The 25,920-nt window shown below is 53.3% G+C and overlaps 7 protein-coding genes across 7 annotated transcripts; 2 read left to right on the top strand and 5 right to left on the bottom strand.

The window, feature by feature from the left end:
* Positions 1–609: 609 nt before the first annotated feature.
* Positions 610–1,533, top strand: PHYSODRAFT_512693 (hypothetical protein; the record flags this gene model as incomplete). Its single annotated transcript, XM_009533215.1, has 2 exons — positions 610–940; positions 1,067–1,533. 2 exons carry the CDS (start codon positions 610–612, stop codon positions 1,531–1,533), a joined length of 798 nt encoding a protein of 265 aa, XP_009531510.1.
* Positions 1,534–6,733: 5,200 nt separating this feature from the next.
* PHYSODRAFT_511471 (hypothetical protein) lies at positions 6,734–7,792 on the top strand (the record flags this gene model as incomplete). The annotated part of the gene is made up of 2 exons (XM_009533214.1): positions 6,734–7,290; positions 7,396–7,792. The coding sequence occupies 2 exons, from the start codon at positions 6,734–6,736 to the stop codon at positions 7,790–7,792; spliced, it is 954 nt and encodes a 317-aa protein (XP_009531509.1).
* Positions 7,793–8,044: 252 nt separating this feature from the next.
* PHYSODRAFT_256199 (hypothetical protein) lies at positions 8,045–8,478 on the bottom strand (the record flags this gene model as incomplete). The annotated part of the gene is made up of 2 exons (XM_009533213.1): positions 8,045–8,268; positions 8,322–8,478. The coding sequence occupies 2 exons, from the start codon at positions 8,476–8,478 to the stop codon at positions 8,045–8,047; spliced, it is 381 nt and encodes a 126-aa protein (XP_009531508.1).
* A 3,119-nt stretch (positions 8,479–11,597) lies between these two features.
* On the bottom strand, positions 11,598–15,639 carry PHYSODRAFT_335756 (hypothetical protein; the record flags this gene model as incomplete). The annotated part of the gene is made up of 7 exons (XM_009533212.1): positions 11,598–12,061; positions 12,851–13,014; positions 13,630–13,984; positions 14,008–14,573; positions 14,637–14,956; positions 14,994–15,327; positions 15,359–15,639. 7 exons carry the CDS (start codon positions 15,637–15,639, stop codon positions 11,598–11,600), a joined length of 2,484 nt encoding a protein of 827 aa, XP_009531507.1.
* Positions 15,640–16,148: 509 nt separating this feature from the next.
* On the bottom strand, positions 16,149–17,099 carry PHYSODRAFT_256194 (hypothetical protein; the record flags this gene model as incomplete). The annotated part of the gene is made up of 2 exons (XM_009533211.1): positions 16,149–16,513; positions 16,628–17,099. The coding sequence occupies 2 exons, from the start codon at positions 17,097–17,099 to the stop codon at positions 16,149–16,151; spliced, it is 837 nt and encodes a 278-aa protein (XP_009531506.1).
* A 2,159-nt stretch (positions 17,100–19,258) lies between these two features.
* On the bottom strand, positions 19,259–19,915 carry PHYSODRAFT_510373 (hypothetical protein; the record flags this gene model as incomplete). Its single annotated transcript, XM_009533210.1, has 1 exon — positions 19,259–19,915. A coding segment is annotated over one exon (657 nt), but the record flags the coding sequence as incomplete, so codon positions are not given.
* A 3,837-nt stretch (positions 19,916–23,752) lies between these two features.
* PHYSODRAFT_511427 (hypothetical protein) lies at positions 23,753–25,636 on the bottom strand (the record flags this gene model as incomplete). The annotated part of the gene is made up of 2 exons (XM_009533209.1): positions 23,753–25,057; positions 25,103–25,636. 2 exons carry the CDS (start codon positions 25,634–25,636, stop codon positions 23,753–23,755), a joined length of 1,839 nt encoding a protein of 612 aa, XP_009531504.1.
* Between the last annotated feature and the right edge of the window lie 284 nt (positions 25,637–25,920).

The raw sequence follows: 25,920 nt of genomic DNA, 5'->3' as shown, positions 1-25,920 counted from the left end.
CTGTAGAGTACTAATGCATCTGGTTCATCGTGGTGCAGTGATTGATGGACATGTCAAACACATCGACAGTGATGTATTTTGACTGCATTCTTGTGGCAGCTGCGCCATTCCTTAACTTACCCCAGCGCGAGCAACGTGCCGTTCGTACGCCTATCTACATCCGGTCTTCACCGGTTTCCCTCACGCCCAGCCTCTAGCTCGACTGAGGCGTGTTGCCGATGGACAATGGGGCTGCAGCGTGGGGGAGGCATGGCTTGGCCGGCGTACGATGTACTACGCCGACACTACACGACGGATTGCAGGTACATACATGTAATTATTGAAGAATTCTTTATCTAATGTGAAGGAAGCCTGGTCAAAATTACTCTGGATGAATTATTCCTGATTAATTACTCCGGATGAGTTACTCCAGATGCACGAACTCTTATTATGAAATATGCATGCTTCAGATTGAGAAGCTTTATCGAGCTACCGGACCAAGCATTCAGCGCTTAGACGTCGAGGCAACGAGGTCTATATCCGTTCCGCTCTGCAAAGCTACAAAAATACTGCATGCGCTTGGGCTATCTAACTCTGTGTTCGTTATCTTATTGCGCTCGAATCAGCAAGATGAAGATGCACGCGGCTGTGTGGCATTTCGCCGATACCGACGGGAACAAGTACACCAAGAAATATGCACGCAAGGGGAAAGGTCTACATGCCACCGATCGGGAATCAAGCGACAGTAAATGGCTGCGGAACCACGGCGGCAAGCGCATCCGGGACGCCTGGAAGGCGCTGTCTCCCAAGACGAAAGCTCGTTTGATGCAGGAGACGCCTGATGATACGTTCCCTGATCAATCAGAGGGGATATTAGATGAGCGCACCAAGGCGACGCCACAACCGACATCGGTAGCGATGCCGTCCACGATTCGGACCAAGCGCAAGACAAACGCAAGCTGTCTTCCTGGTGCAAAGGCGGCTACCCCAGCGTTGTCGGCTGCTTCGACTGAAATGGCAGCATTGGGCCATGTATCTACTTTAGTTCGAGGTCCCAAGACCGGCCCCACCTTACCACAGAGTGAAGGCAAGGACTTGACACACCTCAGGGCTGTGCTCAATCGAAATCGATCAAAGTACTACAGCGTGGTGTGCGAAGAGGAAGAGCTACGAATCAAGACGGCCTACAATAATGGGAGCCTTGCAGGGGTCATTGAAGCTATGGCTTCGGGCGTAAAGAACGCCATTTATCTGGCGCATTCACGAGACCGATGTCAAACGAGCACAGACGCGTTTAGAGCTGTTTGCCTCCGGGTTGGCGATGTTTTAACGAGCGCCATGTCGAACACCTCGTTTCCCCCAGAACCCAATTACGACAGCGATGCACCAAGCCCCGAGTTTGCTGCCGGAAGAATTAATCAAGCCTGGCGAAATTATCAGCACAGCGTAAAAGAGCTACGCTCCGCACTTGCCCAGAATGGTGTTGATGGTGATCCTGATCCTTCTTTGCTCGCTTCCATCCACCCTGCTTTCGCTTCAAATACCAAACGCTAAACAATCGACAAGAACCTCGGCCTGTATGCAAAGGTAAAGCGCTGGTATATATTGGTCATGCATTAAAGAATATAGATTTCATCATCTCAACACCTTGATCGGCTTGGTTCAGCTGCTGATGTCGCTGTCAGAGCGTTTGGTGTCGCCCTGATCGTAGTACTCGGTTCGCTCATTCGCACGGGCAATATCTTATACTGTCACAACGGCCTCTCCATGACGGCGGTGAACCACGTTCGCGCGTAAATCAGGTCGCAATACGTTCCTTTGATCATCTTCGCTAGATTCACCTTCAACTTCACTGGGCGAAGAATCCCCCGAACTATCGACAGGGTCAGGAAGCGCGGCAGGTTTTGGGAGCCGTATTGGAAGTCGTTCAGGTGCCTTAGCTCTGCCCAGCCTTCAAGTTTGCATATCTACGAGCGAATTTTTCAATACCCACCACGAAGTCGGGCAAGTTGGGATGGGCCTCGAAAGATGCGTTCATCTCCCTGTTGAACCGTTCGAGGGGGTTATTCGTCCTGCTGATCGTCGCTCTTGAATAGGGCTCAACATTCCATAGAGCAGGCGGGAACCGAAGAATCCACGTTCGAACAAAGTACCTCCAGAACTTTGTCCACTTCTCTGCAGAATACCCACGTCCCTCTCGAATGCACTCGGACTCGATTTTGGCATTAACCCATGGTATTCCCTGTTTCTTCACCTTTTCCTGCTTGATGACAGTGAGAATATCCAGTACACCATGGCTCATGGCAATTGAACACTCGCGGTCGGGAATGCCGTATGCCTTCATCTTGCGCCGACAAGCTTGTTTAAAGTGGAACAAACATCCGACCACGGACGTATTGGGAAAGTGATCCTTAATAGCGCGAATGAAGCCAGCCTCAAAGTCGCAGTACACAAACTCAGGATCTAGGGCATAGTCCGTCTCATCCAGGACAAGTCGCATCACATGGAAGTAAGCATCATACTTCTTGGAAGAGCACAACACGAAGGCAGCAGGATAGTACGACTTTGTGGGCCTGTCGTAGGTCGAAAATATCACACACTGTTTGAACTTCGGTGGCACAGACCTAAACGTTCCGTCAACAAACACATCCGTCTTTTTGTGTTTGAGCATGTTCAAAAGAACCGGATGTGCCCAACCCAAAATCCGCTGTCGGCACTTGCTGGTGCGGTCGTAATAGGAGTAGTGGAACAGGAAAAAGTTGGACCCGGATGGAGTCCCGTCGTCCAACTGGACCTGCGACCAAGGTGAGACTTCGATTTGACCAAAAACAGATCCGCCGAACTCCTCCGCTCTAGCTCGATTCACACGTCGTAAGACTTCCTCCCTCGATAAACCGGAGATCGCAATGTCGTGTTCGGGTTTCCGTAGAATTTGACCCTCACGATATCCCAAATAACAGCGCGATTTGCTGTAGTCGTGACGGCTAACGTGTCAACCGCCCTCTTCATTGCTTCTCTCACATTCTGGTTAACGCTGGGACCAATCTGGTATCCTTCACCTGGTACTGCAGATGTACCACAAGTGTGCGGAGCAAAGTTGCAGTACGATTCCAAGCGGAAGTCGAAGTGGCATTTACCTCCGCAGTCCATGCTTCGGTAATGGCTGCGCCGGTAATAAACCTTCTTGCTCGTCTTCCGAATTCTTGTGTACTTATATCCACCAATCCACTTGTTCGTTCGTCCCGTCCTACGGGGCTGACCAGACTCGCCGAGACCAGCAGAACTGTCGTGGCTTTGGTGCTCTGAAACCAAAGTGTCCCCAGTAGCGTCGAAACTCTCGTTCTGGTGCGTGTTATCCGGAAATCCGAACTCGTAGTCTTCGTCAAAAGTGTTGTTTGAGTGTGATAGATCCGTAGTGTCCAAGCGGGGAGGGGCCGCAGACTCTGCATCGACTGGCTCTGGATTCAAAATGAACGCCAGTGTGAGTTGAACACGTCTGGATAATAAGGCGTCGCTAGCGGCATTAAGCGGTTCGACATTAGCGGATTCGCGTTCCAGTGTAGTGTCTGGGGCGAATCAACCGATATAGCAATGTGTTAGCATTCATGAAAAAGTTACCAAGATTAATCCGCTTTTTCAGTTGTTCTCACCAACTTGCGTGTCTTGAGCTTGTTGCTCGACGGCAGGTTGCTCTGGTGCTAGCTGAGCGAGACGCCGCGATCGGCGTCGTGTTGAGTGTGAAGCCCGCTGCTGCCGTGTACTCCGTGAAGTGCGAGAGCGCGACCGCATCGCTGAGTCGCTTCCAAAGCTCAAATGATGGAAGTTATGCCGGATGAAGTTGAGCTCTAGCGTCAGTTTTCCTTTTGCACCGACACTTGCGTAACTACCGATTGACCGTTGCCACTTTCCATTGTAGGTGTTGTTTACATAAATTGGCACGAAATACTGGCTTACTCAAGAGCGTCAATAGGTGCTTACATGTTAGTGTGCGGTATGTGTGATACATCTAGCACTACTGGCAATGACAGTTGACTCGAGTAATCAGCACATGGCACGATTACTTGCGTTGACCACTTTTGACCTGACCTGGGGTTGACCTGTTTCGGGCTCTTCCAAGGACTGGAGAGGCAGACCTCGACTGCGAGCAAACATGTTCGTCAGGCTGGAGGAACCAGCTACAAGTTCATCGTGGGCGGTTGCCTGGTGCGCAAAGAGGCGATGGGTCGTCGCTCGACTTTATTCTTCTACCCCGAGTGCGACAACTTCGACACCGCCATCTCCCTGGATTCGAAGACGAATGACTACACGGTGACGTCGATCACTGTGCACAAAATGAAGTCCAAACACTAGACAGCAAGACATTTGTCATTCAAGGGAGCGCCACTTCCCAAAGTATTTGTATCTGTCCGATGAAATTCGATGTTTAACTTACTGGTAGCTTCACGTCACGCTTATTGTTCTACCTCAGGCATTTGGTACCCGTACTATTCTACTCGTACACGCGCAGTAGCTGGACAGTCAATAGTGGTGAAAATTTCGAGCAATGACGTGGAACAACAAAACTTTCATCATTCGCTACATGCATTTCGTGCGCATTGTAAGCAGGGAAACCCTTGGGTGCTTATCTGCTTGTGTGGCTTACCACTTCATCCGACCTGTCAGTGACCGATTGCTCCTCAATTGCGGTCACCCTGGTCGTGTCGCCCTTCGAGATGAAGACATTGGGGTGATATGTATGAGCTGTTACTTTAGCACAGTTCGGCTGTTGCCCATCTACAGCCCCTGTTCGCCTGTCATGAGCCCTGTTCAGCTGTTGATTTCTGTTTAACCTGCTACTTTCTTCATGGATTTCTCCTGAGATGAGTGTGGACTGTGGATTACACTCCCTAGACCCCAGCAGTGGGAAATCTTACTCCGAGTTGCGGGAACAGGCCCATTCGCAGGAATGCTCGGCAATGGTTTCCGCCTCTCGAAACTCCGCGCGGCCCTAATTTGCGAGTACAGTACCAGGTTTTCTTCTGCTACGTGCCCTTGCAATCGCTCACTACCTTCTGCTACATGAACCTACAGCGCTTTGGTTTTACTTCTGTTCTCCATTGATTCTTCAGCGGACAAGAGCAGTCCATTTGCAAGTTACTAGCTATGGGAATAGCCGATGTACCTATGGCTGAAGTGCTTTTGATGAGGCGGTTTTGAATTATCCAAGAGCGAGTATGCGCGCGAATCGCAGCTTGAGCTCGCAACTGGCATTTAATCTAAAATACTACGTAGTATCTGTTGGAAAACAACAGCTGACCTGGGTCCTTGACAGGTCAATAGGAGCTGTACGGTGCCAACAGCTCGACAGTGCTGGAACAGCAGGTATTAATTATTTTCCAAGATGTTGTAAGGTCCATCGTTGGGGCATTGCCCTTCTTCTCGGCACTCCAGGCACAGCCGAGCACCATAAATTTGGTGCTATTAGTACCGTCGATTGGCGAGCCGACCACGTCGTAGGCTCAGATGAACGTGGAGATGTCGGGGCTGTACGCGTCTAAGTTGGTCAGCGTCGCGTAAAGAAACTTTCGGTCAGCTTCAGTAGCAGACGATTACGTTAACGGGCGAGGAGAAGGCGTGGCGAGCAACACTAAACCCACAAGAGGCAACGCAATGGCACCCAGCGAGAGCATGGAGGAGGAGTACTGCATTTGTGCTTGACGGCGAAACTTGGAGAATGGTCGTCTTCAGCAATCTGCACCTCAAGGCTTTCCCGTCGCTGGTTGTTCACCGGAGATTGTTCTGCCCCCAAAGGAATCAGCTTAAAGCTCGGTAGGTCGTTGTATTTCTAGGAGGCCTCCTTTACCAACTCTGGCAAACGATCGTTGACCCCCTGCAAGTTTTGTCGCCCTACTCACGATAAATATCTATGTGACAAATTCTTGCACATATCGCCCAGATATAAATTCGAGTTCAGCCCTACCTTCTACGTGGTGCTTTCCTCTTATGACTTCGGAAGAAGAGCGCACAATAAGCGTTTCCCGTACAGAAATCTGCCTCAATACCGAACGGGTATACAATACATAACCTCATATAAATAATACTTCAAGGTCCAACAACAGGACGAACGGAGATGGGCAAAGGTACTGATATAAAAATCCAGGATACGTTTGTTTGGCTAAAAGTACTCGGTTTGGAAATTGGCACCCTTTTGATTGTCTGTGCGATCTTCTCTGTATTTACGATTCCACTTTCACATTTGCGCACTACCCGCTAAGCCCTCTACGAGTAGTACAAAGTAGAGCTACTAACCGCACTGATGTGGTGCGAACACGCTTGATCGAAGGTCAGCGCTGAAACAACTCAGCAAGCGTCAAATCCCGTCTAAGATAAACTAATTCAGTACAGCCTTTTCTCTGGTAACGCTGAGATCACTTTATAAACCTAGAGCCCTTATATATATCAGGCGTTCGGTATTCAGGCAGAGTTCTGTAGAAAGCTCGGTATTGTCACCGTCGTCGACGTTGAAGTGCAAGATAGAACCAAGATTGATTAATTGGTGTGAGCACACCAAGTATATAAGCGGATGTCCATGAATGAAATATAATGGTTTATGCTCTAGTCCAAGTTTCAAGAACTTGAGGTGTGCGCACACCAAATATCTATTTCCCAACTGGAATAAGAGATGGTCGCGCCGATCCGATGGGTGAGCAGCTTGCTGCTGCTGTGCTGCGCGGGCGCCAGCGCCGCGCGCGCAGTGGGCGAGCAGGTAGCAGCAATGGACGCGCTGGTGGCTGCCAAGATGGAGGAGACGCAGCGCGCGTACGCCGTCGTGGCACAGCAGCTGCGTGACGCCAGCCAAGTGGCGGAGCTGTTCGTGATGGAGGACACTCAGCTGGAGCTGCTGGCAGTGGAGACGCGCACGCAGTTGGCGAGGGTGCAGGAAGAGGTGAGGCGCGAGATGCAGCGCGCGCTGCAGGAGGTGGACGCGCGTCGCCGCGCGGCGGTGGGGAACGTGACGGCGTGGCGGGAGACGGTGGAGGCGCTCAGGGCGGCCACGCGCGCGAAGCGGCAGGCGCTGAAGGAGAAGCAGCTGGAGAAGGAGATTGAAGAGGAGAAGGAGGTGGAGAAGAAGGCGCAGCGAGAGCTGGTGCTGCTGCAGGAGCTCGAGAGACAGAGAGAAGAGGAGAAGCAGTTGGAGATGAAGCTGAAGCAGGAGGTGGAGAAGGTGAAGGAGATGGAGAGATTGCGGGAGGAGGAGAAGAAGAGACAGGAAATGCAGCAGCGATGGCTACAGGAAGAGCAGCAGAAAATGAAGCTGGAGAAGCAGAAGAAGTTGGAAGTGCAGCGAAAGTTGGAGGAGAAGGAGCAGCAGAAGAAGTTGGAAGAGCAGAAGAAACTGGAGCAGGCTAAACGACAGCAAGCGGTGGAGGAGACGAGTCGCTCCAAGTCACCGGAGACTGGCGACGCTGGTGACGGCACTGCGGGGTCTGCAGGAAAAGGTGAGATCCATGGCGCTGTCAAGAGGCTGCTCGACGTTTACGTCTCATGGGAGCGAGTGGTGCTCGATGCAGGTGCAGCGATCTATCGCCAGTTGGTGCTGCCGGTCGTGGCGATCTTGGGGTTCTTCGTCGTGCTGACGGTTGTCATCGCGCGGTATCACGCCATGAAGCAGGCGCGGCGCAACCGGCGAGTGTTGTACTCTGGATACCCCAAGACGTATCGTTCCAAGACAAAGCAGGAAGCAAAGGGCGTGCCAAGTGAAAGCGGCGATCTACGCCCTCGATATCGCCCTGCAGCTCCCCGCCGAGACCCAAACGATTTTATTGGAAACTAAGTCGTGACTGCGGAAGTTATGTTTTTCCTTGGTCGGACTCCGTTCTCCCTCAACTCGCCAAAGCCATCGGAATGAGCGCGGCGTGAATATATTTAAATCTGGCTAATTGGTGCAAGCTGCTTGTCGATCATCATGAACCGCGAGGTTGAAAATAAATTGATGATGAAAACCACTTGAGATTGCAACATCGGAATGCGTCGTGTTTATCTACGAAGTATACTTAAGTATCCACTTAATTCGAGGCCTACATGTTTAGTGCTTCGACTTTTTCGCCTTGTGCAAGGAGATCGAGTCAACCGCGTAGTCGCCGGTCTTCGCGTCCGGCGAGATCACGACGTCGAAGTTGCCACATTCCGGGTAGAAATACGACTCGAAGCAACGCCCTCCGTACTCCTTGCGCACAAGGCAACCGCCAACGACGAACTTGTAGCTGGTGGAGTCCGAGTCAGCCTGGCGAACGTGCTTGCTTGCAGCCGCTGTCTTCGTTTCCAGCCTTCGACGACGCGGACGCAGATGAAGTCTTGGATACTGGGGTTGTAGGCGTTCTCGTCGGCCAGCGTGGTGTACAGCAGCTCGCTGTTAGCAGCCGTCACCGCAGTCTCCGACCACTTGCCGGCAGTCGATTTCTTGGCAGACGCGGTAGCCAGCAGCGCCACAGCGAAGAGCGACGAAGACAGGGAGACCATGATTCTGACAGTGATGAGGGAGGCTTGCTGGGGCCACGGAAGATTGGGCAATGACAGCCCAACACCAAAGGATGCTGACCTGCAGCTGTGGGTGTAGAACCGATTGGAGGCACGTACTGTACCGGCTTGGTGGCGTGCCTAGCAGAGGAACCGTAACGAAATCTGCTCGTGAGCAGAAAATGCTGGTGACAGAAAGAAATCTCGTCTTGGGGGTGACCAGAGTCCGGCGTGCACGGATTCAGAGTGGGGTTTTCAAAAGAATTCGTGGTGAAGGGGGTCAACTCTCTACGATTTACTGAGTGAAGGGGCAATGGAGAACAAAACGCCACAATATCGGCTCCAGATTATACTAACTTCAACCTACCCTATCGTACTTTTGAAGCTCTTCTGCTCGAAGATGAGGACAACTGGTTGAAGTGGACTCTGTCGGTAAGTGGGGCGTTAAGTTCAGTATATGATATGCGGGAAATTAGTTCGCTGGAAATACGTAACGTTACCGTTTTTCAAAGCGGTCGCGACCAGCAACAAACCGCGGTGTCTGAAGAGTTACTGTAGGAATGACGCCAACAGCAATACATTTTTGCCAAAATACTGTTCGCAAAACGATCCGTTTATTCTGAAAATGAAAATGAAAATAAAGCTGTTAGTGGTTGTCAGACTTGGATGCAAGCCCTGGATGCAAGTAGGAGCATTAGCCAATGACAGGATGCGAACTTTGACTACGTTTCCAAGCTCGCTGGATCCAATCAGGCAAAGGGTTAGGCGAAAGGTCGCCTAACCAATCAGGTGACCCTCGCCTCATTCAAAAAGATGCCAACTCGTACTCGCTGGAGGCCCGTGCTTTAGCGCAGTTCGCACTGCAGCACTAGATGGTCGCTGCCCCGCCACTTGCTGTAATCTGCCTCCGTGGATAGCCAATCCAGGACGACCTGCAGAGATGACTTGCCGTCGGTGACCGCATCGTGGTCTTAGAAGACCAGCTTCTTCTTGGTCTTCGCGCTTAGTTCGCTTGCCGCGACGAGATCTTCGTGCTGTTATTTTGTGTGTCGCTCACTCCTTGGACTCCAAGTAATCTCCTGGAAAGAAAAAGCTGGGGTAAGATCTCTTGTAATGCAGGGGAATTTTGTCCAATAAGATGATGAGATTCTTCTTGGAAAGCGGCTTGCATCCAACTCTGACAACCACTGAGGAATTTCCATAAATCAGTTATTTTCACTGAGATTTGTCAAAGGGATTGTGATAATTGTTTGCCATTAGATCTCTAGCCCAATTATTGCGTATTCATTCGAATTGTCGCCAATTCATAGAAGCTCAAGTAGTATAACGGGAACTTCACGAAAATCAGAGAACTACAGCGAGTGATATTATCTGCATTTGGCCTACGAGCTTGTCAATTCTGCAGCGCTCACATATTGAGTGAATAGTCGCATATCCCTAAAGCTAGAGCCATATCCTCCTATTTGACGTAATCAACACTCTCGTCGTCAAGAAGCCCTCGTTTTCACCGTCACTCGCATGCTGGTTCGCACGCTCAGCAGGGCGCCAAATGGGCACTTTAAGTCCCCACAATGTTCTATCTGCCAGCTATCTTCGAATAGAGCTCCACAAACGCTAAAACGTTTCGGTGCATAGGCTCGCAAGCGAGATATGCTTCCCGTAGCTTATATCGAGGACAGCAATGGTCAACATCTTCCTGACGGACACTCTTTGGTGACTGGTACGACGGGCAGCTTGCAGCCGAGCAAGGGCATAGACTCCTATAGCAACTCCATTGGGCTGTGTAGTCGGATCTGTGCTCACTGGGTGCTTCTTTGGGAGTTTGCGCTCATACCGTCGTTAGGGGACAACCATGTACTCTATTCAGATTAGAGCTACTGAGGCAAGGCGGGTGAACGCCTTTTCCGCCCAGGTGTATAGTGTGCGAATGTTCCGGGAGAACAAAGTCCCTTAGAACTTCTCAGGCGGATATACCAGAAGATGTCCGCCCGAGATGGCGTGTGTTCCTTGTGACAATCCCTCTCGGGTCGTTTGTCTTCGAACCAAGGAGCTCGGCCGAGTTGGTGAGTTGTTGTACACTGTTGGGTTCCCGAGCGAGGTGCGATACGTACTTCCAAACGTAGCCCCTACGACTCTGGACGATAACCACAAATACAGAGTTATACACAAATACAAATATCCGTCACTTATTCTTTCGGACCCTCGGACAGTGGGCACTACTCCAGTCAACTAACGAGTCGTATCCAGGGTACTGGTCAACCCTGGGCGACTTCAAACGCGCACCACTCCCAAATGTACTGAGAGAAAATAACCAACATCAATACCCTACCACACAATAGGCTTCCAGCCAAGTCCCAGGCGGAGCTATTCACTCCGCCCGAGATGTAATCGATAATATGAAATGCAGGACCTCGCTCTGGGCGAGAATACGGCTGCAACTAGAAAATAAAATAGGCGGATCACCCTGAGACGCCTGTACGCCCCAGTCCCCTTACCTAACTTGGCGTACTTACTTCAGGGAGATATCTAACCACGGTCGTACCTAGCCGCGGTGCCCGGTCGTCCTGCGCTTCCTGCTCTTCTTGGCGGCTTGCGGGTTTTAGCGGAAAACGAACTCTATTTATCTTTTATCTCTGTGGCTATCTTCCTGCAACTTAGACATGCATTGATTTCACTATACCGCGGTTGACGTCGACATCCCGGTCGAGCCAAAATCCAGTGTATGTCCATCCTTGGTCGGTCTGCCTGGTCGGTCGGAAACATCTTGACTTGAGTATACCTTGATCGTATCTCCCAGACTCACACCCGGCCAGCGCGTCCCTCATAGCATCAGCGGTCAACGTGCAGTATTTCAGCTCGTCACCTCTGGATCCAGTACGAGTTATCCGAAATGCAGCCACCATCCAGATGTACCAGCGCTGATCGGTTGCAACAGGTCGTCCCACTTCACCGTCATCTCGTTCCTGGTTCTTCCTCTCGCTTGGCGTCCGGCTTCCCCGAGTGCAATTCTAATTGGCAATCACGACCAAATCAATCTTCCGACGAATCACAATCCAGTCACGCAAATGCGGCCGACTCCAGACTGCGACTTAGACCCTGAGAACATCCGCGCGATCTCGACCCTAATGGACCGGGCATCCGGTGTTGTTCACACGATCGAAATCGCAGAGCAGTTCACGGTCACGGTGGGATTCCGGAAACCACATCGCTTTCGTGCAGCGCTTCAGTTTGACTAGGTACTCCCGGCTCCGGCAGGGCGTGCACGAATCTTGGGACCATCGGAGATCCAAAATGGCTTCGACTACGTATGCGTCGCCTTCGAAATCAGCTTTGCACTGGTCATTTGGAATCCCCAGCGCGTCTGTATTGGCGGCTTCACTGAGGTCACGATCTTCGTGCGGAAGACCATCGCCCCAGTCAACTTCATCCAGACAGATAGAATCGAAAAACTCGTCCCCGTCTGGATAAACTTCGCCTGAAGAAAACTGGTCCGTCTCCGAATGCTCCTCGCGTATGTCATCGCGTTTGTTGGTCAGCGGCTGATGCGTCTCCGGGTCGTCCGTACCGTCCGATGTGTCGCCAGCGCCTGGATCCCGAAGCATATCGTCCCTGGGATGGCTGACGGGGAATATTGCCTTCTTGGTCCTCTTTTGGAGTTGTTCCAAGAAGTCTTTCGTAGATCCAGATCGATCCAACAACTGCTTCGGCCATTCGCATGCTTTGATTTCGCCGCCGATCCGTCCCGAGTTCCGTAGCGTTTGTGCAAGTCGTTCTGCTCGAAGTGCGGATTGAATCTCAATTTCACTCCGGCGAATCAGGCGCTGCCATTCCCGATATCTTCGTAAACCCGGCCGGACAAATTGGCCTGATTTTGGAAAGCATCCGAACTCGACAATCCGACCGATTGGTGTTCTGGCATCCAGCCACAGCATTTGATTGGAGATGTTCACGACCTTCAGAGCCACCACCCAGGACCTTACGGCATAGATGGCTTTCGTCACCCAACGATCGCCTCGTCCAGGCCAAACGACATCCCGCTGCGGATTGCTGTGCTCGTACTGGATCCGAACAACTGCGTATTCTCCGGGACGAAGGTGAAGCGTCTCTCGCGGTGTGATAGGCAGATCCAGACCACCGTTCTTCGAAAAGACGTTTTGTTTGGGGAACACAACTCGTGTTTCGTCTGGACGTTTATCATCTCGATCCACCAATCTCACTCCAGCCGAATACATGAACTCCGTTCCAAACAGCGCATCGACCCCCTCACCGACATTTGCCACGAGGACATCCAAAATGTATATAACATTTGAATCCAATGTGATCTTGACTTCAGCACTCGCGGTTACGATTGTTGGAACGCGTCCCAAACCTGCACCTCGGAACGGCTTAGAGAAGCGAAGTTTGAGCTTGAGCCCACGCGCAAGGTTCAGACTCACTACGCTTGCCGACGTTCCGGGGTCCAGGAGTATTCCAGTTCGACGTCCATTTACAGCTCCATCGACCATCGCCACACGCTTCATTCCATCGAACAGGTGATCTCTCCAACAACCACGACGTTCACCCGGTTTCAATCGGATTTCGACGACTCCACCCGGATTAGACACCTCCAAACGAGACGATTCCAACTCCAGATTCGAGTTGTTTTGATCCCGTGGAGCTGAACCGCCAGTCTGGATCACTGGCATACACCGGTGATGACCAAGGCCTTGGGATTGGATGTCTGGACCAACGTACGCGAATGCGCACAATTCAGGGGGGGGGGTTAAGCCCGGCGCGATCTGGATCCCCATCCAGCGGGCTCGCTAGTTTAAATGACGTCCCCCAGAATCTGCATCTCCACCCAAAAGTTGGTTCCGAAGCGAAGATGGAAGATCCTCCACTATTCCTTGACGAACTAGATTCTGAACAGTCTTGAACAAATCCAATTCCGAACATGCGCCGTCGTGAGTTCTGTGGAAATGTGGACATAGGTCCCGTTTCCAAAAGCGTTCCGGTTTGACATTGTCAGGTGGACCACCAGTCCGAGCAAGGTAGACTGGGCTTGAATTTGATGGCTGGATACGTTTCTTTGGAGGGCCTAGAACAACATTCTTCGACAGAGGTGTATCGGACTCGTCGTCCAGAAGCATGTCATAATGTCGCTTCAAAACGTACTCCACATCCTTCAAGCTTCGGATCCGCTGACCTTGAAGGGTCGATCGCAGTCTGGTGTCCAAAAGCTTCTTCATAAACACCTTCAGATGGCGTTTTCGAGCCTTGCTGGACGACTTGAAGTCCAGGCCAGCCTTCTCAGCGACCTTGTTCAACCGGTAGTAGAACTCGAGAGGCGTCTCGTATTTCTTCTGAATCATCGTGTAGTACCGCTCCGAATCTGAGGTGTTGGCCTTGCAATACCTCTCGCGGAATGCCTTCAGAAAACGTTTCCAGTCCCGACACACCTTCAGCTCCAAGTTTGCTCTCCAGTTCCGAACAGGTGCAGGCATCTTGAGTTTCATCTCGTACACCTTAACTTGATCTGTCCATCCGCCCTACTTTGGAACCGCTCCAGCCACCGAATCCTGGTCGCCAACGAGGCCTTCGGATCTAAGTCCTCCAGCGTGTTCGAATTCACAAACGGTTTGAACGTGTACACCGTAGTGCCTCCTTCCGCAGTCTTCATAGTCACTCCAGGCGTCGTGTCCCCAAACGAGCTGCTGTCCGAACTGTTGCTTGAGTCCGATTTAGAGCTAGAGTCCGAGTTCGGGTCGGAGTCCGACGGATCACCATGACGGCGAGACTTGCCAGTCTTCCTCTTGCGCGACGACTCACGCCTGTGCGGCTCGGGCGACATGGACGTTCCAGACGATGACCATCCAGACACTCTGCCTGACGTCGATCGGGTCGGCGCAGGGGGCTTTGACTCGAAAACAGGTTCTGCCTTCACCTTCGAGGCGACCACCTTCTGGGCTTGTGCCGCAGCGGGCTTCAGGAAGCTCACCGCTTTAGCCGCGTTCAAGGTCTCCTGCAGTTTGGACGCCAGGAATTCGTCGGTGTTCTTCATGTCCTGTCCCATACGCCCCGCGCTTGTACGCTCGTTGATTACGCCACTGGATTCTCGACTGGATTTCCGGTCTGAAGTTGCTCGATCGGACTGTCTGTGTCCTTAAGTTGCCGGATTAGACTGGATTTTTCCCGCAGATCCTTGATCTTGGGCCGATGTCGTCTGAAGGTTGCGCAACTGTCCCACGAGATACTTCTGAAGAATCTTTGCCTTCAGTCGCTCTTGGTCTCGATCCATCCGCAAGTCGTGCAAGTCCTGCTGGACGACGGCCATCATGGCGGCCGTGCGGTCGGCCTCTTCGGCTTGGCGCGCCTCCAAGTGGGCCTGGTAGTGTCCAAGCAGTGCCTCAGACCGCTCACGTTCCAGACGAGCAGCTTCCACGCGCAGCGCTTCCAGAGTCTCCGCCCCGCGGCGAGCCTGGCTGTCGTCATGGGACGACACCTTCCATCGGTCGAGCTTCTGAAAGCTGTTCCTGAACCATCCGTCCAAGTTCTGCCTTCAGCGCCAGTCCAAGCTTCTCGAGTGTCGAGCCCTGAGTGTTCTCCATGCGGGACACCGCGTCCTGCACCTGCCTCATTGTGTTCAAGGCAATCTGCGTGGCACCCGATGACCGCGATCCGACTGAAGACTCCGACCGAAGCGACCGAGCGGATCTACCCGAGCGTCCGGACAGAGTGTCGGTCCGACCTTCTCGAGTGTCGACTTCTGGAACTCCGATGGTGACCGCGATCGTCCTCGCTGTCAGAGCTTCCGGACGAAGGTCTTCGACGGTGGCCATATCGACGCGAGTGGCTTCCAGACTTTGTTCTCCGCTTCCGAACATCAGTCGACCCAGACTCCGACATAACGACATCGTCCTGGTCAACTGGCGTCGGGGCGAGCGGAACCACTTCACGCTTGATGCACATCGCCATTCCATCTCCAGTCGGAACACCTCCACCTTGGGCCATCATCGCCATGGGCATGTGGCTTCCGGCGAACCTGCCAACACTCCATCCGGACGAAAGTGAGGAGCCGTCTCTCGACGTGAACGTCCCAGACGAAGCGCTCGTCAGAGATTGATCGGACCCACCCGACACCCCGAAGCGAGTCGGAGCCTGGATGGACGCACTTCGCTCGGACATGGTGCTTCTCGACCCAACGTGTTGGAGAGACACTTCCGGAGATATCGTGAGCGGAGATTCCGGAGTCGGACTTGGCGAGACTTCTGGACGCGGCGGCAAGTGTTGCGGACGCTTCGGTTGGGGCTCTGAGTCAGCGGACCCTCGCGGGCTTCGCGTCTTCCGGAGTCCAGCTACCTTCAACTGCAACACTTATTCGCGTCCAAGTAGATTAGCCTCGTAATCGTTCATCAATAAATCTCCATCCCGATCTTCAGCGTGATACTCTAAACGTGGCGGTCTCGAATCAGTCTGACCAGAAACTTTCAAGCGGCGCTGAGCTTCTTGGGCTGTGTCAACCAACTGTCTCCATTCGATCAACTCGACGGCCAGCAACTGCAACAAGTCCGAAACCACTCGATGAACCAAATCTGGATGCACCTTGTTGGCCCGTGTTCGGAACCAACCAGGGACCAAGTTCACAGACTCAAAGCCGGCTTCAAAAGCAGAGTCTGAATGACTGCAGCGCACTCTCACGGAAAAAACAATCCAGGCGGGATCAGGACGGCGTTCAGATCTTGGGCGGCTCCAAACGATACCCGCTTGAGCTGCATCTCCGAAATCCAAGCGTCGGCCTGACTCGCCATCGCCATGCGCCGATCCAGATACACCGAAGTCATCAGAGCAGCAGAGACGTACGATCCGGAATCCAAACTTCCCGGTGTCCAGTCAGTCTTCACAGTCGGAGGGACACTTTCGGACTCGTCCCGTTCCCAACGTCGAACTTGATCAGCCACGTAAGTCTTGGCTTCACCCTCCGTCATCAACGCCTCCAGCGCCCCAGACACTTCTTCAGTCGGTCCTTCAGCTCGGTCATCTCCAGTCAGATCAATGACATCTGGGTCAGGCTTCACTTCAGGGACCGGAGTTGACGGCACTTGTTCTTGAGCCGAAGCCGGAGATTCTTTCGCATCGTCCAGCACTTCATCTTCTCAAACGGTCGTCAGTGGACCTTCCTCCTTGATCGTCGGCACTCCAGAATCCAGAGCTTCGACTTCTTCTTCCGGCTGAGGAGAATCCGAAACTCGATCCTCAGCTGGGGGCTCAACCTTGTCGGCGCCTCCCGCAGACGCCTCTTCGGACTCGTCCTGGTTGGACTCGTCCTCGCCAACCGGATCTCGAACCGAGTCGGTCGACTTTAAGTCGGCTTGGTTTCCCGAAACCTCGTCCGAAGCTTCATCCGGAGTCACTTGGTGCGCCCCCGAACTTCCAGCTTCAGCAGTCGTCTCAGATCCCGCTGCCGACTTCGCCTCTCGGGCTGCCTTGCGCTTCGCAGCGCGCGACTTCCGAGCAGTCTTCTCCAATTTTTCCAGAGACTCCTGCTCTTCAGGCAGCAACCCCTGCACTCGACGCGACGAGCGTGACGCCTCACTGCGTTCCTGACCCTCGCGTCCAACTTCACGTGCGCCTTCACTTCCAGTCATACTTAACAAACGATCAGAAAGTTAGTTAGCAATCCGCACCCTTCTGAACCATGATCGAAAACAATATAAAAAAGCAACTCGGTGAAATCCTAGACTTCCAAATCCGGGCACGCGCACCAGCTGAGGCGAGGCGGGTGAACGCCTTTATCGTCCAGGGTGTATAGTTACGTGCCTAGCGGTCGGATGAGTCCAAACGGAAAACCCAAGTGGGGGTCAGTCTCCAATTGGAATACGAGTATCCCGACCGGAGTTGGCGTGTGACCTTGTGTAATCCCTCTAGGTAGCGTTTATCTTCGGTAAGTCCGGAGTTCACCACCTGAGTTGCTTTCACAATATCAATCAGATACAGAATATTACAATCGCCCACGTTCGTTTCCAAACGGAGTCAGTACGGCTGGGGGGTCAGACTATTGGTGGAGTCGTCCCCAAACACCAATCAATACACACAGAGAGTTATACACGATATACAGCCGCTCTAATTCTTTCGGACCCTTGAGCGGTGGGTCTTCGGTCCAGTCAACAAAGCGTAGTTCAGAACCCTGGTCAGCTCCAAACTCACTGGCTTACTCAAATCAATATCCCGGAGCCGAACACTAGAATTCGTTCCGGAAGACTAACCGATTCACACACAGGTATACAATCCTACCACACAGCAGTCTCTCAATCAAGTTCAAGGGGTGACTACTAACAACCTCCCAAACCGCAAGTTAATAATATGAAATGGGTTACCGTTCGGTTCGCCAACTGGAATATGAAATGGCGGATCACTCCTTAGCGCGCGTCGCCGTGGTCCCCATCAATTAGATCTCTAGGTCGTAGTGGAGACTCGCACAACGGGCGTACGCGTGCCCGAGGTGACCTTATCCGCAAGAAACGCGTCGCCGGGCCCGGGGAATGACTTCCTGAGGCTTGGCCGGCCGACTTGTCACTCACAAGGCAAAACGAACTCTCTGTTGATTTTAGTGCTAGACGATCTCTACTAGCTATCTTTCCGCATGCAGGCTTCACTTTTATCTTGGTTTCACTATGGGTCCGGGTGCCGTGATCATCTTGAACATCCGGAGACACGCAAGGAATCAGGCGACCCCTCGTGCATAACAGATCTTGGTCGGTCGCGCTGGTCGGTCGCGCTGGTCGGTCGCGCTGGTCGGTCGCGCTGGTCGGTCGTTAACATCTTGGCCAGACTATACTTAGAGTTTGGAACCTTTCTTGATGGGTGGCCACTGGATTTTTCCCTCGCAGATTCAAGGATCCAAACCAGCTCTCCATCTCGATCCAAATTCAGAATTCCAGCCGTCCATCCGAAACACTGCTCATCCCGGTGCCTCTGGGTCGTTGCTTGGCCTCGATACACGCTCGGTCGGCAACAGCAACCACGCACATGCCTTCGGGGGCATCCATCACACACATGAGCACTCTGGTGCATGCCAACTAGTCGTCCTTCGCAGCGCGTCATCACTCGTAGCAGCTCAATTGTCCGGAGTGCACAATCTGGATACAAACAATGACTGTCAATCTTCTTCTGTCACCGCGTCCCAGCCACACTTGTCGTGAAAGTAAAATTACTTCCGGAGAGATCAGCGGTAGCGTCTTCCGGAATGGGGAGCTTGAGTCCGGTCACTTCATCGAGAGTATATCCGGGCAACGTTGGAGATGGCACTTGCGGGAGCTTGCAAATTTGCCTCGCCACAGCTGCACTTTGGTCGCTCGATTAAGGTCGGCTTCCTCTTGTCGGAAAGGGTAGCAAAGAACCTCCTGTGACGCGGGTACCAGCACGCATAGACCGCTATCGGAGGCATCCATTTCCACAACGATGTCAGGCGTTAGATCCGACCGTGGGCCATCGGTACGCCATTGAGCAGGGGCGAACAAAGGATTTGAGCCCACCACACGAGGTCGTGCTTCAGCTCGGTTACGACAGGGATCTGGTGCCAGCGGTGAAGATGGCGTTCTTGAGCACGAAGCCACTGAAGGAAGGGCCGGGCGGAACGCACGCATATCGCCACATGGCGAAGGCGGCCCAGCAGCGAGCGGTAGTCGGAGCGGCTGAGGGAATCCGCCACATAAGCCGCTGCTACACAGGCTTGGGCCTTATCAATCTTGGACTGTGGCATGGAGACGGTCTGGGCGACAGTGTCGAAAATGAGCCTAAGAGCCTTCTAACGCGTGCTCCAGGGGGTAAATTGGCCCTCGTTAATTGCCCCATCCCCGAGGACCGTGATCATGGCGTTCCGTAAGGAGATGTAAGCGTCCGCGCAGTTGGAACCGACATCGGCAGCAACATTGATGTGGTCGTCGACCCAGTAGTAGTTGAAAAGGCCTCGCGGCTGGAACAGGTTGGACGACACGCCGTGTATGAAGGCAATGGCACCGCCGACGATTCCATACGTGGCGGGGGAGCCAGACCAGCCGAACGCTGCCGCCAGACCGATGGCCAGCGCATTATCGGGCTCGAGCCGCCCACCGAAAAGGTACGCGCAGTCGCTCCGCGTACAGGTGTTTCGGAAAGCGGAGGCGACGTCGCCAGCCTGGAGTTTAACCTCCGCGCTGGGGTGAGCGTGTTGCCGGAGGAGAATTTCCGTCGCGATTGCATCACACGTCTCGAATGTAGGAGCACACATACTCGCGGAATCAGTGTGATCGTTGATGGAGCGGCCGACGGGGAAGGAGAGGTCATGAATGGTCCGGCCGGCCGTCAGCGGGTCCGAGTCACCTTTGTCTACGACACCAAAAGGGCTGATGTGGACCTCCGTCAAGATCTCGAGAATGGCTTGGTCGAACGCCAGACAGCGCCAGCGGTCTTGTTCTTTGCGGACGTTATGAACGAACGCCTACACACTGGACATACCGTCTAGTATGCGCCTCCATCCGACGTTCTACGTCGGACGGCTGAAGCCATACTTGCAGCACGAGCTACCTAGCTCGGCTGAACCACAGAAGACTCGGCGGAAGCCGTCATCCTCTCCAGCGCGACTTCGCGCTGGAGCAGCGGGTCCAGCTAATGGTCCAGCTCGGCCGGAACGATCGAGGCAGCCTGGGAGGCCGTCGCAACCTGATGATGCTTCAGAGCGCCGAACCCAGCGCTCTGGAACTACTCCACGACCGGAACTCGGTCGTGGGGAGACGCGAGATCAGGGTCAACACCAAGTTGACCACACACGGGGCGTGTTCCCACCACCACCACCGCCAATTCGTGACGCACACGGCTCAACTCGATGGATAGTTGAGCGGATTGTTGGTCACAGTATCCCGAGAACGAACAGGCAACCGGTTCGTTTTCGTATCCGTTGGAGAGGATTCCCTCCCAACCAAGATACATGGGAGCCGCGGAACGTCTTGCTCGAAGACGTCCCGGACATGGTGAGGGCATACGAAGCCCACCATGCGCTACATACTGGAACGTAATGCGAGCGCTGCTGTTAACAGCAGCGCCCGAAGACACTTCGAGGGCAGACGTAGGTACTTGCCCCCGCGGCAGCGACGCGCTTCGCACGTTGTCGCGCATGCTACTCAGCAGCAGAGAGGTTCTCCGCTGCTGCGCCAGGGGTCTTCAACTTCGTCGTGCTCGTTACGGAACAAGCACGCTCTCTTCGACGTCACACATTGACCAAGCGGTCAATGGTGGTTGACGGGGGGATGGCGTAACGGGGTTACACGCACAAGTGACTACAGTCACTTGTTACTCTAACAGATGCGATGTCTGTTAGAGGTTTGAAAGACTTTCTGGACCTTGGTGTAGACACACCAAAGGCTACATACATTTAGGATCACCACGACGGGTGGTCCATAGAGACTTAGGATTCCTATTGGCTGAGAGCAGCATCTCTTAGCCAATGAGCGACATGCATAGCATTGGAATTCTGCCAACCAGCCGTTGGCAGATTCCTATCTTAGAATATTACATTTAGAGGAAGTCAGAAACATAAACAAAAATAGCAGTTCTCATCTTTTACCAAAACCCGCTACTTGGAGTCTTTATCTTGTTTAAAGTATACTCGTGGATCTCGAGTATACTTAACTCAAGTAAAAGAAACCTACGCTTCCTCATACACGTGCGCATACGTGTAAGCCGTAGTAGTGAGCCAAGGTAGGCGCATTACACGTACACTATAATATTAATACACGTAGTACAGTACATCGGCGGTACATCACCTGGCTTTGCGCTGCAAGCACGAAAGTTGTCACGGTGAATGCGTTGAGGCCACACGCGGGCAGTTCTTGGCACACGTCTGTCACTGGGGTGCAATTACGGAAACGGTAATTTATAACTTAGGGTGCTGTAGTTTACTAGACGGATTTCGGGACGACGGTTTACGGGACGTTGTAGTCAATGTGCATTTTGCTCCAGGTGGACACGAGCGATTAGCTGTCTACGGTAGTCACGAATATCACTTTTTAATTTGCCTCGAGCGACCTACAGCTGCCTGTACATCACACCTACTGCAATGAGCGCATCGCATTCTCAGGTGTACATAATGTACGGGACATTGTTGGAACGAAATACAGAGGAGGTTCGAAGCGTGTACTTGATGGAGGTGTTCATTTCGTGTGTTTACTATAAATAACACGAATAGTGTGGTCAATGGCTGGATGTTCCAACAAGAATTACACTACTACCAGTGTACTAATTCGTTACCACTAGGCACGGATTCTTTCTGTATGATGCGCGTACACCAACTACGGCAGCAGTGCTTATCAGTCAGTACAGTACAGAGCGAATTGCCGTGACCGACGCGCTTCTCAATTTCGACGATTCGTGCCTGAAGGGCACAACATCTCAACATCTCCGAATTTGACGAGGAGCGGCGCTCGGCTCCGATTTGCATAACCTGGTTTTTCTGGCTAAAAGATCGGTACCTTAGAAACGGTACACCATTTTTAAGGTGCACCACCCAAAGTTTGAAATGTCCCTAATACAATGTGGTTCCCACACGGAGTGTACCTAATACAATGTGGTTTACACACATAGTGTATCCCGATGTGTACCCCGCTCTAGGTGGCCACCTACAAGCCTAAATTAGTTTTTCATGACTTTCCGTCATTTCGAGCCAAAAGCTGACGGAAAGTCATGAAAAACCTAAACTAAGAAGCTATAAAACCTAAATTAGGTCGGGTACGAGGGTACGCAAGGGTACAGATCCCAGCCACACACACACACACTCCAAACCAGCCAGCGAACACCATGGTCAACGCCGCCGCCGACGCCAAGAAGAAGTGCGTGGCCTCGTTCTCCCTCCGCTCCACCCCCTTCTCCGCCTAATTAACTCTGCGTCTCCTCCTCTTAACAGCGAGGGCAACGAGGCCTTCAAGAAGCAGGACTACCCGACCGCCGTGGCCAAGTACACGGAGGCCGTGGAGATCGACGCCACCAACCACGTCTACTTCTCCAACCGCAGGTGCGTGCGTGCGTCCACTCAATTAACAGCCCCAATAGCAGGGGGAGTGATCACGCAATAAGAATGGTCCCCCGGGCTGTCTTCTTGTTCTCTCTCTCTCCCGTCAACTCTTTCGTCTTAACACTGACGTCACTGTTCTTTACATGCACACAGTGCCGCGTACGCTGGCTGGGGCAAGTTCCAGGAGGCCGCGGACGATGCCGCCGAGTGCATCCGCCTGAACCCGCAGTTCGTCAAGGGTACGTGGCGTTATCAGACGATGGATGACTCATTCACTTGGGCCCTTTTCCGGCGGTACCTACCTACCGTGCCGCGCGCTCCGAGCCACGAGTTGTCAAGCGATTTCCTTTTAATTTTGAGTTGAAGCTGACTAAAATTTACGGTACGGTGTTGCAGGTTACCACCGCCACGGTGTGGCGCTCAAGGGCCTGAAGAAGTACGACGAGGCGCTCGCCACGCTGCGCGCCGGCCAGCGCGTGGACTTCAACAACGCCGACCTGAACCGCCTGGTGACGGAGATCGAGCCGCTGCAGGCCCGCGCCGAGCAGTCCAAGCGCTCGGGCATGAGCCCCGCCGAGCTGCTGAAGGAGCGCGGCAACGACGCGTTCAAGAGCGCCGCCTTCGAGAAGGCCATTGAGCTCTACGGCGAGGCCATCGAGGCCTGCAACGACAAGCCCGGCTCGGCCCTGGCCCTGTCGTGCTACAACAACCGCGCGGCTTGCAACCAGCAGCTCAGCAACTTCTCCGGCGTGATCCGCGACTGCACGCACGTGCTCGAGTACGACGAGAAGAACCAGAAGGCGCTGCTGCGTCGCGCGCTGGCCTACGAGGGTCTGGAGCGCTACCGTCTCGCCCTGCAGGACATCCGCGCTCTGCTCGCCATTAACCCCTCGATCGAGGTACGTTCGCTTGAGCTGTACGACGTGCAGACTGCCCTGTTCAGTGTACTCACTCGTGCCGATTTACTATGTTTTAGATTGCCAACAAGGCCCAGCATCGTCTCAGCAACTACGTTCGCCAGCTGAAGCAGAACAACTAATTGAATCGAGATCGATCGCAGTAGCTGTCTTGACCAAACACTCGTACGTGGCGGATGGTCCATTCAACTAACCGACGGAGCAAATGACCAGTAGAGGAAGACCTGTCATCCCGACCATGGGCAGGTGAGAACATGTGATGGATAACAGGCAGACCGTTGGATTTCTTTCGTACGTGTTGCTTGTGCTTTTATTTTGATGGCGACGGGAAACTATGTCTCTATGACGCATTATTCTTCCGCCTCCGAGTGATGTATGGAAGCTTGGTTGTATTTGTGGGGCTGGATGCTGGAGTTATTACGAAGGATGACGCGTTCCCCATGGGTCTAATTGGACTTTCCTTTTCATGCAGTGGCTGGTGGACTGGCGTGATTTCCAGCATCTTTCGACTCGATTTCAGCGGCAAGAAAGTGGAATCCTGTCTCCACGGCTGCTCGACGAGAGGTGGTGGAGGACGCTCCTGCGGTGGCATCATTACGTCGGGGGCGAAGAAGGATTCGAATGTACGTGTCGGAGGTGACACGGTGTCGAGCTCGTCGAATTGGCCGAGGCTGGACTTGAGCGTGATGAGACTCGCGGTGCTGCTGCTGTTGCTGCTATACCCGCTGTTACTGTTGCCGTTGGTCCGCTGCCACGACGGAAAACCTTTCCACTCTCCGGTGAATTTACGAGACGATGGTGAGAAGGATACCGCATGCTGCGGCGCTCGAAACATTGACGAGGCCAAGATAGTGTCTTCGCCGTCGATGCTGTCAGTCTGCGTCTGTCGGCTTCTCTTTGGGGAGGTCTTCTTCTTCTTGTTCACTGCGACACGCAGCAGCGTCAAGTACCGCTGCCATTCAAGATCGTCTCCCGTATCGACTCCTTCATCCCGTAAACTGCCTCCACGTCGACCGCTGGTCTGTGTTTCTGACTCCACCACTTCTTTGGTGTCTCGATGGCGGAGTTGCAGCTCCAACTCCTCAATTCTGTGACGTGCTCGTTGCTGCTCGACGTCATTTCCACTGCTGCTGCGGCTACTGGTTTGCGTTTCTGACTCGTTGGATGGCTTTATCTCCCTCCGCTTCTGCAGCTCCACCTCGAGATTTTCAAGACGCAGCTGAAGTCGCTGCTGCTCTTCTTTCCTCAGCGTCTCAATGGCGCTCTCATCTCGTCGGGCACTGGTCTGCGTTTCCGTCTGCACCGGTAATTTGGTCTCTTTGAGCAGCCGAAGCTGTTGCATCTCTGCTTGCAGCTCGGTAAGTTCCTGCTGTAGTCGCTGTCGCTCCTGCTTCATCAGCTCCATCTGCCGGTTCTCCTCCGCTCGCTGCTCTTCGCGTTGCCGTTCTTCTGCTCTCTGTTGTTCTCTTTGAAGCTCCTGTTGTCGTCGCTTTGCTGCTTTAATCATGGCCAAGAACCGCTTCCATCGCTGATACCCTCGAATCCGCCGCTGAACCCGACGCACCGCGTCTTCCTGTCGTTGCTGCTCCTTCCGCCTCTCATCCTCTCGTCGCTTTATCTCGGCCTGGATGACAGCCATCAAGCACTTTCGACGTTGTCGTGACCTGGTCTTCCGCTGCAGTCGCCGCACAGCCTGCTGGACTTGCTGTTGGACCCTTTCGATGAGTTCTCGAGCTTCTGGATGACAGCGGAGCGGGTGCTGGGCACACAACCGCGCGGTAGGTGCGTGGAAGTACCACATCGTCTTGCCGTATTCATACGCCTGCCACTGACCGCCGCCCATTATGCTGGTCTGTAGCTGCTGAAGTGGGCCGCTCACGTGCGCGACCAGGTAATGCTCCCGCTCAAAGTCCAATTGCTGGAAAATAAACAGTTTCTTACGGCGAATGTCGATGGGCAGTGCGGCCTCCTGCGCTTCAATCTTTGCAAGCTGGGCGAGCTGAGCGTCTTGCACGTCTTTCCGTCTTGCGAACGGCACGATCTTGGCGGATGCTTGGGCCAAGTCGTGTCGCCGAAACGTGAGCTCATAGGGCGTGGCCAACGACGCACGTGAAGTCACACACCACAGTCGGCGATACACGTCAGCCCCAGTGGAGCTCGAGTCAAGCACGATACGTTCCCCGTTGATCTCCAGCAGCGTGTTCTCCGCCTGCACAGGACCCATTTGTTGCAAGGCCGCCAAGATGTCCTCATTACTTGTATAGGATGCTGGAGGAGGCATTTTGTTGAGAACGACCAACTCGAATGGACCGGTGATAGTCTCCAAAGGCGCTAGTATGGCTGGTGACGGGGGGCCGAGATGCAGTGGAGCTGTGGCCGCCTTCCTGATCTCCCCGGTCTTCGATACGGATTGGCCGTCATTGAACAACGTGATGGAACTCCGCGAGTCGTACAAGTCTCTGGCTTTTCCGCGAAGCTCCAGTTGAAGGCCGTAAAATGACGAGACAA

The sequence above is a fragment of the Phytophthora sojae genome, assembly GCF_000149755.1.
Source record: "Phytophthora sojae unplaced genomic scaffold PHYSOscaffold_6, whole genome shotgun sequence".
Taxonomy (NCBI): Eukaryota; Oomycota; class Peronosporomycetes; order Peronosporales; family Peronosporaceae; genus Phytophthora; species Phytophthora sojae.
The sequence above is the reverse complement of the archived record's forward strand: the minus strand, read 5'-3'. Positions and strand labels throughout refer to the sequence as shown.